Source organism: Rhinolophus ferrumequinum, chromosome 2 (genome assembly GCF_004115265.2).
Source record: "Rhinolophus ferrumequinum isolate MPI-CBG mRhiFer1 chromosome 2, mRhiFer1_v1.p, whole genome shotgun sequence".
Lineage (NCBI taxonomy): Eukaryota > Metazoa > Chordata > Mammalia > Chiroptera > Rhinolophidae > Rhinolophus > Rhinolophus ferrumequinum.
Window position 1 is genome coordinate 53,275,168 of NC_046285.1, and position 14,352 is coordinate 53,289,519.

The 14,352-nt window shown below is 31.6% G+C and overlaps 1 protein-coding gene across 1 annotated transcript in view; it reads right to left on the bottom strand.

The window, feature by feature from the left end:
- OPA1 (OPA1 mitochondrial dynamin like GTPase) overlaps positions 1–14,352 on the bottom strand; it is an 80,463-nt gene that overhangs the window by 52,999 nt on the left and 13,112 nt on the right. The window contains 4 exon segments of the mRNA XM_033131374.1: positions 234–320; positions 2,507–2,611; positions 5,545–5,598; positions 10,311–10,421. Coding sequence (XP_032987265.1) covers positions 234–320; positions 2,507–2,611; positions 5,545–5,598; positions 10,311–10,421 — 357 coding nt within the window.

Genomic DNA, 14,352 nt, shown 5'->3' on the forward strand with positions numbered 1-14,352 from the left:
CAAACAACATTCAATGATGAAGGCATCATCTAGAATACATAAATAATATTATATAGGTAAAAAAAATGTCTACTGTTATGTCTATGTGTGTATACACGCCAAACGTATGCATTGCGTATGTGTGTATATATGCGCGCGCGCACACACACACACACACACACACACACACATTTTAAAACCTGAAGTGGTTTTTATTAATGGGCAAGTTCATTCTGTATTAATTTTTTACTTACCCTTGGCAGATGATCTTGTGTATTATAACTGGCATCATAATCAGATAGAACATCAAGAACTTCAGAATACATGTCAATCAAAGATTTCTATAAAATTAAAAAAAAAAATAGCCAAGACATGGAAAACAACCAAAATGTCCTTCGACAGATGAATGGATAAAGAAGTTGTGGTATATATACACAATGGAATACTATTGCATTGTATTGTAAAAGATGAAATAGTACCAGATGTGACAACATGGATGGATCTTGAGATTATAATGCTAAGCAAAATAAGTCAGACAGAAAAAGCAGAGAACCATATGATTTTCACTGATATGTGGTATATGAACCAAAAACAACAAAAGAACAAGACAAACAAATGAAGGAACAAAAACTCATAGACATAGACAATAGTTTAGGGGTTTAGGGCTTTCTTTAGAAGAGGGTAAATGGGGTCTAATACATGGTGATGGAAAGAGAACTGACTCCGGGTGGTGAACACACAATGTGAGATATAGATAATGTATTATAGAATTGTATACCTGAAATGTATGTAACTTTACTAACAATTGTCATCCCAATAATCTTTAATTAAAAAAAAATATTAAACAGTGAAAAATATTTAAAAAACCCATAGATTTCAAGAGAAAAAAGCTGATAAATCCAAAATGTTTTCCCATAATCATTATTATCGTTTTTCTAATTATGTAAATACATACTGATAGTACAATAGTATAGAATCAAATTCTATTTTTTCTTATCCAATTACTTTATTTAGAGATACACTAATTATTAAATATTAAAGTACATTAATTCAGGATTTCCTAACCTTTTAATTAAATAGTAAAGAGGGAAGTTATTATTTAATATTGAACAGTTAATATTAAATGCCCAACAAAGGAGTATCATTAAGGCCAAATAAGGGGTCAGGTGACCAACTGCAAGGAAATCATCCTCTACCAAGTTTGGTGTGTGTGTGTCAGAGAGAGAGAGAGAGAGACAGACAGAGAGAGACAGACAAGAGACAGAGAGAGACTAAAGAAAGGATTAGAGCAGAGAAAGAATCACTAAAAAGACCGTTAAACCAGTAGGAACGATTAAGTGTTCTTTAGCAGCTAGGCAGACAAAAATGTGAGAGCACCAGGAATAAACTTTCCGTATTGTTTCTCTCTTTATGTAGAACTGGGACCAAAGATGGTGCCTGGCAAATAACAAGGTTCCAGTAAGTATTTGATGAATAAATGAACAAATAAACGAGCCAGAGGGAAAGAAGGCTGCTATTAAGCATTTAATAATTAAAGGTAAGCTTTAATGCTAAAGTAGGAACAAAATAAGGGCCTACAGTTTCTCTCACCTCATAACACCTAGAAATAAATGGAAAACAACTGCTACCCTATCCACCTAATAAATGAAAACTTCTTTAAAATTTCATTACCATTCATTTTATGACAGAAAAATACTGTTTCTAGGATAAACTCTCAAAATACATTAACACTTGGACATGACTTTTCTCAATTACCACGTGTAAGTTGTAAATAAAGCCACGCTATTCATCTGTCTTTGCAGTCCTGATTTAGAGTTAGACTTACTAATACATGCTGATTACACTGTAATTACATTATCTTTGGACCACTGCTACAAAATGTATGTGCCCTGATTTACTGCAGTTTTGCTATCCACACAAATTCTGTTTACTTATATGAGATGTAAATTAAAAGAATTACTTCAATTTAATTTAGCACATATAGATTGCTTTAGTGGGCAATAATAAGATTTAATTTATTGGTAATGGTAGTTACCAGTATGTTGATAACAGTGCCAGCATGTGCTTTTTCAAAAATTCTTTAAAATGCTTAAGGAATCTTCCAGAAGAAAATGTTAATAACTCTTTGAAAACCGAAGAAAGTAGCCTACTCATTCACTGGAAATACAAGTAAGGCAATGATGATTAAGTCATATATAAATGTCCATCAATTCACAATTCTGATTTTATAGCTGTAGAAATTAAATAAGCCTACAGACAAACTAGGGTATTTCAGAAACATAAATTGATTCACAAGAAATGACTGTTAAAGTAAGATTTTATGGGCACAGTATAAACAAATGCCTGGAGATTACAATTTGTGAAATGTCCTAATATAGAAGAGAACCTTCCTACTCCTGAAGGACATCAGGTGAGAAAGAAAAGGATGACAACACACTTTATGGTTCCTTAAACACTAGTATTGATGAATGCACAATGTAAAGTGGCAAAGTTTTGAGAACTAACACATTAAGATAAACTTAAATACCTTAAGCTTTCTATGATGGATGCCTTTGTCATCTTTCTGCAACACTATTTTTCTCAATTCTTTGTTCTCCTTTTCTAACCGTTCCAAGATTCTCTGGTACTTTAACTGCAACAAAATAATACCACAACAATATAAGAAAAAGATGGGTTAAAAAAGTAACATCATGTCTAAATTAATAGCTTCCACAATTCTGAAGTCATATCTCCTGACTATTTAAAATGAATTATTTCATTTAAAAAGCTCCTATGAAAATGTTGAGAGAATAAATTATGAATATTATCTCATACAAACAGTGAAATTCGTTACAGTTTTCTATTATCATCTGGCATTTTATTTGGAAAATTATTTGCTATTTACAAAGAAGAAATGAAATTATTTAAAAATACGAAAAACGTTAAGAATTTAAAGAAGCAAGTTCTTAAGTACACTCTGATGCAATATTTCCTACTATATCAAAATTTTAAGGCTTCATTATAGGGACAGTTGACAAACATTCAAATTCTTCCCATTCCCCATGTTATTTTATGTTTTAATTGAAATTATATAAAATATTAATAGTTAACAGTATCTAAGCATGCATTATGTGGCAGGCCCTTTAGTGAGCATTTCACCTGCACTAACTTCCTTAAGCCTTCACAAGAGGAAAAGGTTATATGGATTAGGAACCTGAGGTTAGGGACACTTGGTAGCCTATCCAAGGTCACTGAGTTTGAATATAGTCTGAGTCAAGGGCTCAAACTCTTCAAAGTTTTGGTAAGTTTCTGTGGCCAGTGATTACGTTAATTTTTTTAAAATACTGATATAAAAACAGATTTAAAGACAACTACTATGTTTAGATAAGTTATTTTGTCAAAGTATATGCTTGGCTACACACTTTTCTCCTCCAATAAATGTGATACTTTTCTAATTGGTCTTCTCGGTTTGTATACTATTATTTCTTCTCCAAAATTTAACAATGTTTGGAAAACTATTAAGAATTATTCCATCCTACAACCAGCCGAATGTTGATGTCCAACTTATGATATCATGCCTTTTATAATGGAAAATATTTCTTAGAAAAATTTTTTGCTTGTTGCAGCCTTCTAAGAACATAGTAAATAACAGGAAATCACGTTTCTATCCTCAGAGAATGTGCAACTTATGCCTAATTACAGAAAAACATGTAGTTGAACTACATAGTATGAGACAGGTAGAACTATAGGTTAGAATCCACTATAAACTTTTTTTTAACAGAACTTGCTCACTTATATGTAGTAATAGTATATATATAACAAAATTCTGGCAGTATCTAATTCGATCTTTGTGCCCAATACGGTAGCCACTAACCACACGTAGCTATTGAGCACTTAAAATGTGGCTACGTAGTTTGAATTGTGATGTGCTGTTAACTGTAAAATACTCACTAGATTTCTATGATTCAGTAAGTAAGTAAATAAATAAATAAAACACTTCACTAATATTTTCTATACTAATTACATGTTTAAATGTTAAATTTAATTACATGTTAAATTTACATGTTTACTACCTGGGATCTGCTGGGTTAAATAAAATATATTATTAAAATCACTTCTAAATGTTCTTTTTAAGTAAAAATTTTAAATTACACATATGGTATGCATTACACTTCTATTGGGTATAACTGATATAGATAACCCCATGTATCATTACACCTTACATTCTCCATACAGTGTTTGTGTCAATGCCCTGTGACTCACGACTAAAACTGCACAAGTTGAACGGTTGATATAAATGGATATTATAAAGGTGGTAGGATTCCCACTGGCTCATTTCTTTATAAACATGGAGTCAATTATGGGCTCTACAGAAATTCTGGGGATGTAACAATTCTTTGGTACAGGTGCCAATCTGTAGCCATCTTGCAGAAACGTGCTACTGGGCTGTCTTCTAAAGCTCTAGACCAGTAATTCTCAAACTCAAGGATGGATGAGAATCATCTTGAGGACTTTTAAAAACAAAGGTCACTGGGTTCCACTCCCAGAGTTTCTGATTCACTGGGCCTGGGATGGGGCTAATAATCTGCATTTCTAACAAATTCCCAAAGGATGCTGACGCGACTGTTCCATAGATCACACTTTGTGACCAATGATTCTTAACTTCTGCCTGCAGGTTGGAATCGCCTGGGAAGCCATAAAAAAACATATATGATGATGCGCATAGCACAACATGTAGTTAGGTATGAGAATCAATGCATAGATATTAAAATCTTTGGCTCAAAGTACACTAACTGTTTAATTTCAGCTAGATTGCCCCATGTTATACTTTTTTCCCCTAAAAAGAGAGAAAATAAGAAGTCTTTTTAACTTTAAAAACAACTTAATCATTGCTTATCATTGTGATCTACATAGAATAACTAACGATGGAGTGGGTGATGGGCAATTTTGCACTAGAATGTTATCTACTCATTACACTGCACAGAACAAGTCTTTAAAATAATAATTTTATAATCAACTATAAGCAAAGTAGTGCCAGAAATACCTTCAGCAAAGTTATTATCTGATTGGTTTTGGGCTTTAGTGAAGCAAAGGAAAAAAGCACCCGAGGGCTCACAGAACCGTGGTAGACTCAACTCATTTCTTTAACTGTTACTTTAATTAATTAGCCTATAAATACAAGAATGCAAGCACAGATTTATATAAGGACAAGCCACTTTCCCCCACTTTTTTCCCATAGTTGTTTTTCTTTAAAATTATAAGCACAAAATTCACTCAAAAATAGGTTTATACACATAAATTAATTAAACACTTATCAAGTCCCTTCTTTATTCCTTCTCAATTAACTTTTGCATTTTTTTGTGTCTACTGTTAATAAAGTTCTATCATTAAACTGTTCCAAATTTTGCTTTGTTAAAAAAATAAATTTCCACATGACCAAACTTGTTTAGAGTATAAGAAAAAGTCTATAGAATTGCACACCTGAAATCTATGTAATTTTAATAACAATTGTCACCCCAATAAATTTAAATAAAAAAAAAAAAAGAAAAGAAAAAGTCACTGGTTCTTTTTACTCATGAGAATTACCTGAGTATGCAGAAGTTCTTCTTGAAGTTGGTCAATTTTCTCTTTGTCTGACACCTAAATGTTAAAAAAAAAATTTAATTTTATTTGAGTACAATTAGGTATATATAGAATGTACACTAACTTTTTAAAAAATATATTTTTAAGAGTAAAAACTACTGGCTTTATATGCATATTTAATCAAAACAAATTTTAAGTCAAATGATTATTTAAGGAAAAAGCACCTGAATTCATCAATAAAAACAGTTCATCAAATTTTATATTAGGTAAAACCTTTAAAAAAGCAATCATTTTCCTATTGCCATTCTAGTCATTTCTTAGGAATGTCTTGTTAGAAAAATAAGACAACACATTTGGTTACTATATTCTTCATAGGTTGTTTTGTGCTCAAGGCTAGGCACTTGGATGTTTGGAGAAATAAAGCACTGATATCCCTGCAGAAATGTGTTTCAGGAAGTCAGATACATGTGATCATTTATAGCCACTAAAGAAGTCCATTGGTCAGTGTATATTTTAAGCAAATATCATCCATTTCTATTCTATAAGTAGGGAAGTATTTAATAAATGCAAAGAACTTGCATTTTCAGAGCTCTAAGGGGAGCCAGATGATTATTTTTAAATTCAGTTCCAGTGCAAAATCTGCCAACCCATAATAAAGCGATAAATCAGCAGCAATGAAGTTGAGTAAAGCAACTAAGATTAATTTGACATGAAACAGAAGTAGGACAAAATTCATAGGTATTGTGGCAACTACTTCAAATTGTTATTAATGCTAACAGCTCTAAGATAAAACATTAAAAAAAACAACAAAGAACTTTATTGTATAGCAGGCTTTAAAGTAGTTACAATACAATTCTAAATACAAAACACAAATGATCAATTATAATTAAAATTATGTCATTTATGACAAATCCACATAACTGTGCTTTGACTCCTTGGTGACGTGCTGAAGTTGTCATCCTGAGTCTTTCAAAACAGTTGTCTAATTTCTGATCATCAAAATTTGTAAATATGAATTTATTTCATAGGAGACAAAAATCAAGTTAAAATTCATGTAAATCCTTGTTCATTTTCATTCACTGGTTATTTAAGCGATCAAGATAGCATGGTTAACAAAAATTTATGAAAAAATTTGAAATTATTTCCTTATTGAAGTAGACATTAATAGTTCTCATCCATGCAATAAAAAGTTGAGATTTTAATTTTTATTTCCAAATAGTTTCTCAAAATTTTCCCCAAAGACTTCTTTTAAATAAAAATGACAATGCTTGCTAGCAATGATAGGTACATACTATTTTTTCCTTAAAAGCTTAAGCCTAAATATCTCCAAATATGATTCAATAATTAGAAAAAAAGGTAATATAAAACAAATTGTATTGTTGTTTTCTCATTCCTGTATAGCAAGAGGAGACTTGTGGATAGAAACTTTTTTCATTTGACTATTTGTGTAAAATGGACAAGAATTATTAATAGCCTCCTCAAATGTGAGAAAACAAATTGGAGAGGAGCCCACAACCCAAAGAACAAAACCTTGAAGGCCAATGAAGAAATAAATATTTCCACATTTTGATCATATGGCATGCCATCATACTGCAACAAATGTGGTCATAAAAATTTTGTAATGCAGATTAAATTCCCAATTCTTAAAAAGGTATGTTGATTTACTTTGTTCCATTAAATATTCATTCAACTGCAGCTAAATTAGTATGAAATGCATAAAAAGTATAAGTTTAAACTGTTTTAGTTTGAATGTGAATATTTAATGATTTCGTGGAATGTATCCTAAATGACAGTAGAAAATTCAACATTACTCTACATCTTGGGCAATAACTAAGAAACTAATACAATTACACAAAAGTTAGAATGTTTATTATAAGCCAAGGACTTAAAAGGTTAACTCAGTAATTTGGTATACAAAAAGGTAAAATGATGTAAGTTTGTTAAAATATTATAAAAAACAATCTTTATGCTAATGTAAGTATTTAGTAATCATGACTGTTAAGATTTTTATAAATTCAGATTTTTAGGAGTATTTAGAGTTCTCATTTGCCCTTTTGGCACGATTGTTAGGAATTACTCATGCAGTTTTACCTTCTATCTGCTTAGTTTAATTGAACATCAAAATTAAAGTTATATTACAGAACAAGTGGTGGTGGAGTCAAGAATTACACCTAATATCTTCTAGGAAAAAGATGAAAACATTTCGGTTTACAAAATAAATATTACAGATTAATGAGAAGCTCCTTGTACACATTTTCTTAAGACACTAGAACATGCTATTTTTAATCGATCACTAACTCTAGGTCTTAACTAGCAATTTGGGTATATTTTATGTTGATGCACTTTACTGGTAAAATTCAGCTACTTATGACAAAAATAAGTTCTTGTTCTGTTGTTTAGTATATTCAGTTTGCATTATGAAATTAATTAAAAACTCACCCTGACAGAAATGAGTATCAATGGTCTCGAAACCAGAGCTTTTCTACAATTCCAGGGCTGTGAAACTGATGGAGAAAGAGCGGAATCCTCCGCAGAAACAAGCTAAAGCTGAAAGAGAAAAACCTTTACTAGCTCCTCACAAAAACCAAATCTGATTTAAAATTTTCTTACTAAACCATTGTGGCCATTCTGAAATATCAAAATACATATACAAAGACTCATAAAAATTTCTATGTGTGTGAACATAGTCACAGGAGGGAGAGGTACCAATGGCAGTTTTGTCACTGCATGAACTCCTTTGCTCAGAAGATACAGGGAATTTTATTAGCTACTATTAGTAAGATACAAAAAGTGAAGACCTACTTATATTTTCAAGAAGGGAGAAAAAATGATTAAAAAGCAACAAAACGCAGCTGTGGTTTTGTACCTCAAATAAGCATCAAATGCCTGGAAACATCAAATAAAAAGCTCATGAATTAGGATTTTGATCATTATGACCGTGAAGGGCTGAAAAGTCATCTGTGTACTAACTACTGGGGGAAAAGTAGGGAAGATACAGTAAGGAAACTCTTTCAGGATAGTAAGGGGAACGATGTCGTTATACAAGAGTACATATGGTTTTTAAAGTCCCATTTACTTTCACGTAAGGTAATTCCAAAGTGGGCAGGAATAAGTCCTGTTTGGTGCTCTACTAAATATGCCTTTAATAAAACAGATAGAGGTACAGTCCTGTCAGTCACTATTTTACAAATGAGACAATGGAGGCACAAAAGAGTTATGTGGATAATCCAACAAATATTAGAAATAGGAATATCTCTATGCCTGAAAAGGGCCAGGAAAGTGGTCTCAAATGAACGCTAACATTTGGCAATGTAAAAAATGAACAGTATTCTCTTCTAATATCCCTTAAATCACCAAATTCAAAATATCTTAAACCATATCTTAAAATCTTAAATGGCAGATCTATAGGACTCATTTCAAATTATTTTACCTTTATGAACATTTAAGAACAACTTTTAACTACAGCTACATTCATATTTCTAAATATTGTACCAGAACGTAATAGCTACTTCCCCTTCTTTCTGTAACAAAGCTAAGGAAAGGATGGCTCAGTCTAAGCATTTGTTAGAATATTTAAATGGTACTCTCAACAGCACACGTAACAGAGAATGCTAAAACACCATTTAAAATAAGTCTTTCCTTGGTAACACATGTACTTTAGTTGAACCATGCAGGAAAATCTTTTCTATATTTACCTATGTTACCCATTCACTGAAAGCTAAACAATATGTAATAGTTGATTCCACAGCCATGGAATTGAGAAAAGCCAGGAAGTGACATTGAAAAAATAATGGAACTGTGATAAGTACTCTCTCTCAAGTATTAACCACCACCAGATGAGATAAGGTTAGCCAGCAGAGTTATTGCACTAAATCGTTACCTATAATATTGGATGATTCCAATACCAGGACCTATAGAAGCTAATTATATGTACGAATGAATATTTTTCCTAAGTAAGATTTGTACATAACCTAAAAACTTTTCTGATATGTGACATAATGAGCTGATTTCAAGATTTCAGAGTATAACCTTAAACTCATTTCATTCATTTTGACTCAAAAGTCCCTTTAGAGCATTAACCTTGGGATCCATCCACTGTGAGATCATCTAACAGCCAAAAGCATATTTTTAAGGACTTCTTGATTGTACCTATAACCAAGTATTTGTATAGATTTATGCTTTTATTAGAATCTGTTCTTTAATGACCAGAATTACAGCAAATTTCCAAAGTTCTATTTTTCAGTGGTCCATATTAAAAATTTGCGCTGACTTTATTAAGGAATGTGGACAAACTTTGTGTAATGAATTGATCAAAGTATATAAGAATAACTATGCCAAAAGGCTGTTCTCTGCTGATCCATTTTGGTTAAAACAAATATATGTCATTCTTTAAATAATTTAACATTGTCATCCACAGTAATCCTTTTCATTTTAGAAATGAAAACTTGGAGAACAAGTAAACAGACAAGTTGGCTACATACTTAGGATGACTAAGTAACTGGGCCTAGTAAACCACCATTCATAATTCTTCTCCAAATACAAATCCATGGACCCTCACTGATAATCTAATTTTCAGAAAATACGTATTTTGGGTATGTTTACCTATTCCAGAAAAGCTACACATTTGTACTACATATCTTTCATATTTTTACTTTGTCAAAAACAATTCCTCCTAATTGGAGTCCATGAATGAATTAGGGCGACATGATCTTGGTAGAAATGGCTGATTAATGTGAATACATGAGTAGCCCCCTTAAAGCATCCATCACCTTGCGCTTCTGTTGGGCATAGCTCGCGCTATATTGGCCAGCAGCTCTGCGTGCTTCCTCTTCATGCTCCTGAATTTGCTGTTGTAAGAGAATGAGCTCACCAAGCAGACCCTGCCATGAATTTACAATGAGGAGAAGAGGAAAATTGGGGAGGAGAACAATGTTAAAAACCAAAGGGCACAAGAAAGGAACAGATGTAAGTTAGGAAGGAATGGACAGCTTATAACAAAAAATGGAAACACTGACGTACCCTTTAGAGCCACTAAATAACTGAGCTCTGTACCACATTTCCATTTTTCCCCTCAGTAAAATTAGATGTCTCAGGAGTTATAAAACAGCATAGTTTAAAAAATGAAAAGGAAAATGCAGTGACTGTTCGCTGAATAAAATGAACCAGATATATAACATCAACATCCAGTAAAACCTAGATTAACTGGCGTGCTCAAGGAAGGTGACGCTGTAGTTAACTAAATTTCCTAGCAACAGGAAACTCAAGAAACGAATACTTCAACCCTTACTTTTGAATTGCCAGTATGAACTAGTGTATGTTCCAGACTTGATACGAATACATATGGGGAAAACAACAAAATGGAATTTTTGAACAGTATTGACCTTATAGACCTAAATCTTTTAATTCTCAACCATAATTCTTATAGGATTGAATGGAGGACACATATGGCTTATTTACTTATTATTTTTAAGTAAATATTTTTCCTTGATATCTGATGTCATCAATTAAATATTACAGTCTCTCAAAACTATTAATTTGAGTTTTTGATAATCAAGTTAATTAAGGTTTTACATTAATCCATATATTCTACATGTCTATGCACACAAACTTATTTGACTAAAGTTTTGGGCTTTTTTTTCTTTTTGAAAATTTAAAAAATAATGTTTTAGGTAGTTTCAACTTTATACAACATCAAATAAGTAGTTTGACTGAGTTATCACTTTTTCTGAGCTGTTTTGACATTAAATAAAAATAGCCTCTGAGATTATAACCAAGAATATTATCAATTACTAAAACAAAAGCACTATGAAAGAACATAGTTAAGATATGGAGATAATATTATGAAAATTAAAAATGAAACAAAACCCAGTTTGGACTTCTGCACAAAATCATCACCATTTCTGTTTAAAATTTGTTCCATTTAATAATCATGAAATGTTGATCTGGTGCAGTCCTTATCACAACGTATTCACATGTGCCATGATACTAAAAGACATGTCATTTTTGTACAGTATTTTTAATTGCTGCCCTATTAGATAACTGAACTTGAGAAATGTGAAAGAAAAGACAACTAAGAATTGACAATGTCACAAGCCTAATGTTTTCTCAATGAGAAACCCTAAAAAGGTAAAGTTCCAATGAATAGGGTCACTATTTAATTTGCACAAGAATAGTATTCTGGGAGAAAACAGGTTCAATATTTCCCAAGTTATAAAAATAGCTAGAAAAACCAATGCTCACTAAAATAATCTCAGTTAGGAGTTTCACACAGGTTCAGAGCTTTTGAAAATAAGTGCTAAAAATATTTTATTTTGTATAATACAATTAGAAAGTCTCTTAAAATAAAATACTGGTTATCATTACATTCAAATTTTAATTAGTAGACTCACCCAGAGGCTTAATAACTTAGATTACTTCATATAACCCAAAGAGTTATATAAATAAAAAAAGTTTTTTTAAAAAAGTAAACACAAACAGAAAAAAGCATTTTAAACTTAGGGAAAATATTAGCATATAATTTTGGGGATTTTTATTTTATTTGATTCTTAGCTTTAATACACGGGGCTATGATCATCACCAACAATAATGAAATTTGATGACTTACTACAAGTCAAAGGATGGAAACTAGTTGATATTTCTGCATGACAAGGGAACATCAAAGTGGCAAGTAACATAACTGAAATTTAAACATTTGTTTCCAAATTCAACAGTACAAAACATATTTATAAAAACCTTACCTTTAAAGATATATCTTTTAAATAAATACTTTGCCATTAATAAGTTTATCAAAGAAAGACAATGCCAATGCACTACCCTTATCATTCCCATAATTTTTTGTCATGTGTTTCATTTTTTATATCATTGTTTTTCATCAAGCAGAAAGATCCAATTTATTTTATTCATTTAGTGACTTACCATAGTCACTTTTAATCATCCAAGTGTTTAGATTTCTCAAAACAATTCCCTTTTAAAGAAGGGAATTCTCATATTTGCTTAGACAGTAGAGTACCTGTGCTTTAATTAACATACCAGCCAGTATTCTAATTTATAAAATGCCAAAGCAGTGAGAAAATATTCCACATTTCTTAACTGTGCTGGCCTATCAGAAACATGATTCTTTTTTTATTCATTCCTTAAACACCCCTCCCCCATCTATTGCTTATATCTATATACAAATTGTATGGTAAATACTCTAATGTAATCTATCACATTGTAAGAAAACACTCTCTTTCTAGTGACACCTCACTTTCTTTCCAAGTCTGTTACTGAAGCACTGTTATGTGGAGATAGTTGAAATTAACTGTTACCTCCTGAAAAAGTAGGAGAAAACAAAAATTAGACATAGAAAAAACTATTTACACTATACTGTATGACTAACGGATGCTACCCTTATCCAATTTTAGGCATCAAATCTCAGCCTAAATACCAAGTGATGTGCTATATAGCTTCTAAGTTAACGTCACGTGGAATAAAGAAAAGGAAGAAATATGTGTACCTACTGTGCAAGATACACTTCTAAATGCACAAAATACATATTTTTAAATAAATATTTTTCCAAGTTCAAACATTTTTCTCTCAAGAAGTAGCACATATTTTTAAATGACATATATTACATATGAAGTATAATTGATGTAAATAACAATAGTTATTATACACAACTACAGATAATACACTCTCTAAATATCTCCTAGCTATTATCAGCATGCCACTGCAGGTCTCAGTCTCCTATTTTATGTAGTATTTTTGGTTTTTTTAAAAAAATCATAATGTAAGATCAAGAAAATCAGTGATAACTCCGAAAACCAAAATATCCACTGAAAATGCTGTGAAAAACTAAAAATTGAGTTTGGTAGGAAAAAAATTAAATAATCTTGAAATTATAAGTCATTTATACGTGATTACATTTAAAATATATTTTTTTAACAGTATTTTAAAAATGGATAGCAGAGCAGGGCCCATATCCTGTTTATTTTGATACCAGCACCTGGAATAATGCCTGACATATTAAGTGTGTTAGAGTCAGCACCTAGCAACAGTTTGACATGTCTGTTGCTTGAATGAATCAAATTACACCCTACTTTTACCTTTTACACAAAATTTACACAAAATTTCTAGCATAAAACCCAAATCGGGTTTCCTAAAAACTGTTTATTCTGTAGATAAACTAAACATCAACCCTATAATCCATTCTCCCATTTTCCCAATCCCTAGAACATATTCCATAGAAACTAAGGTCAAATAATGTTAATGTGCTGTTAACTCACGCATTAATTCAAATGGTAAGATAATAATGATCACAGTCATCAGCATCCCAAAAGCCAATATTTATTTAGTTTTATTATGTGCCAGATCTTGTGCTAAAGGGCTTTATATAATCCTATCAGGTAGGGTTTCTCCCTTTTTAAAAGAGGAAACCAGCAACTCAGAAAGCTAAGGAACTTGTCCAAGGTCACACAGTTCTGAAAGGAGAAAAGGCAGGATCTGAATGCAGGCAGTGTGACTATAAAGTCTATACCTGATGCCATCCTGTTTCACTATTTTCAAAGTACCTTTGAACTCTTCAGGTTAAATCTACTTTTAAAAGAAGCAAATGGTAATATTACAATACCTTGGAAGGCATATTTAAATTACCCTTTGGAGAAGGAGTAGCTAACTATGGTGGGCTGGCTGAGTCATCCTGAGATCTTAGGGCCTGAAAACCTAAAATATTTACTATCTGGTCCTTTAAGGAAAAGTTTGCCAACTCCTGCTATACTATTTTTATAAGTAACTTGGGTCCAGAAGAAAAATTTTATGAAAGTGAAGACATCT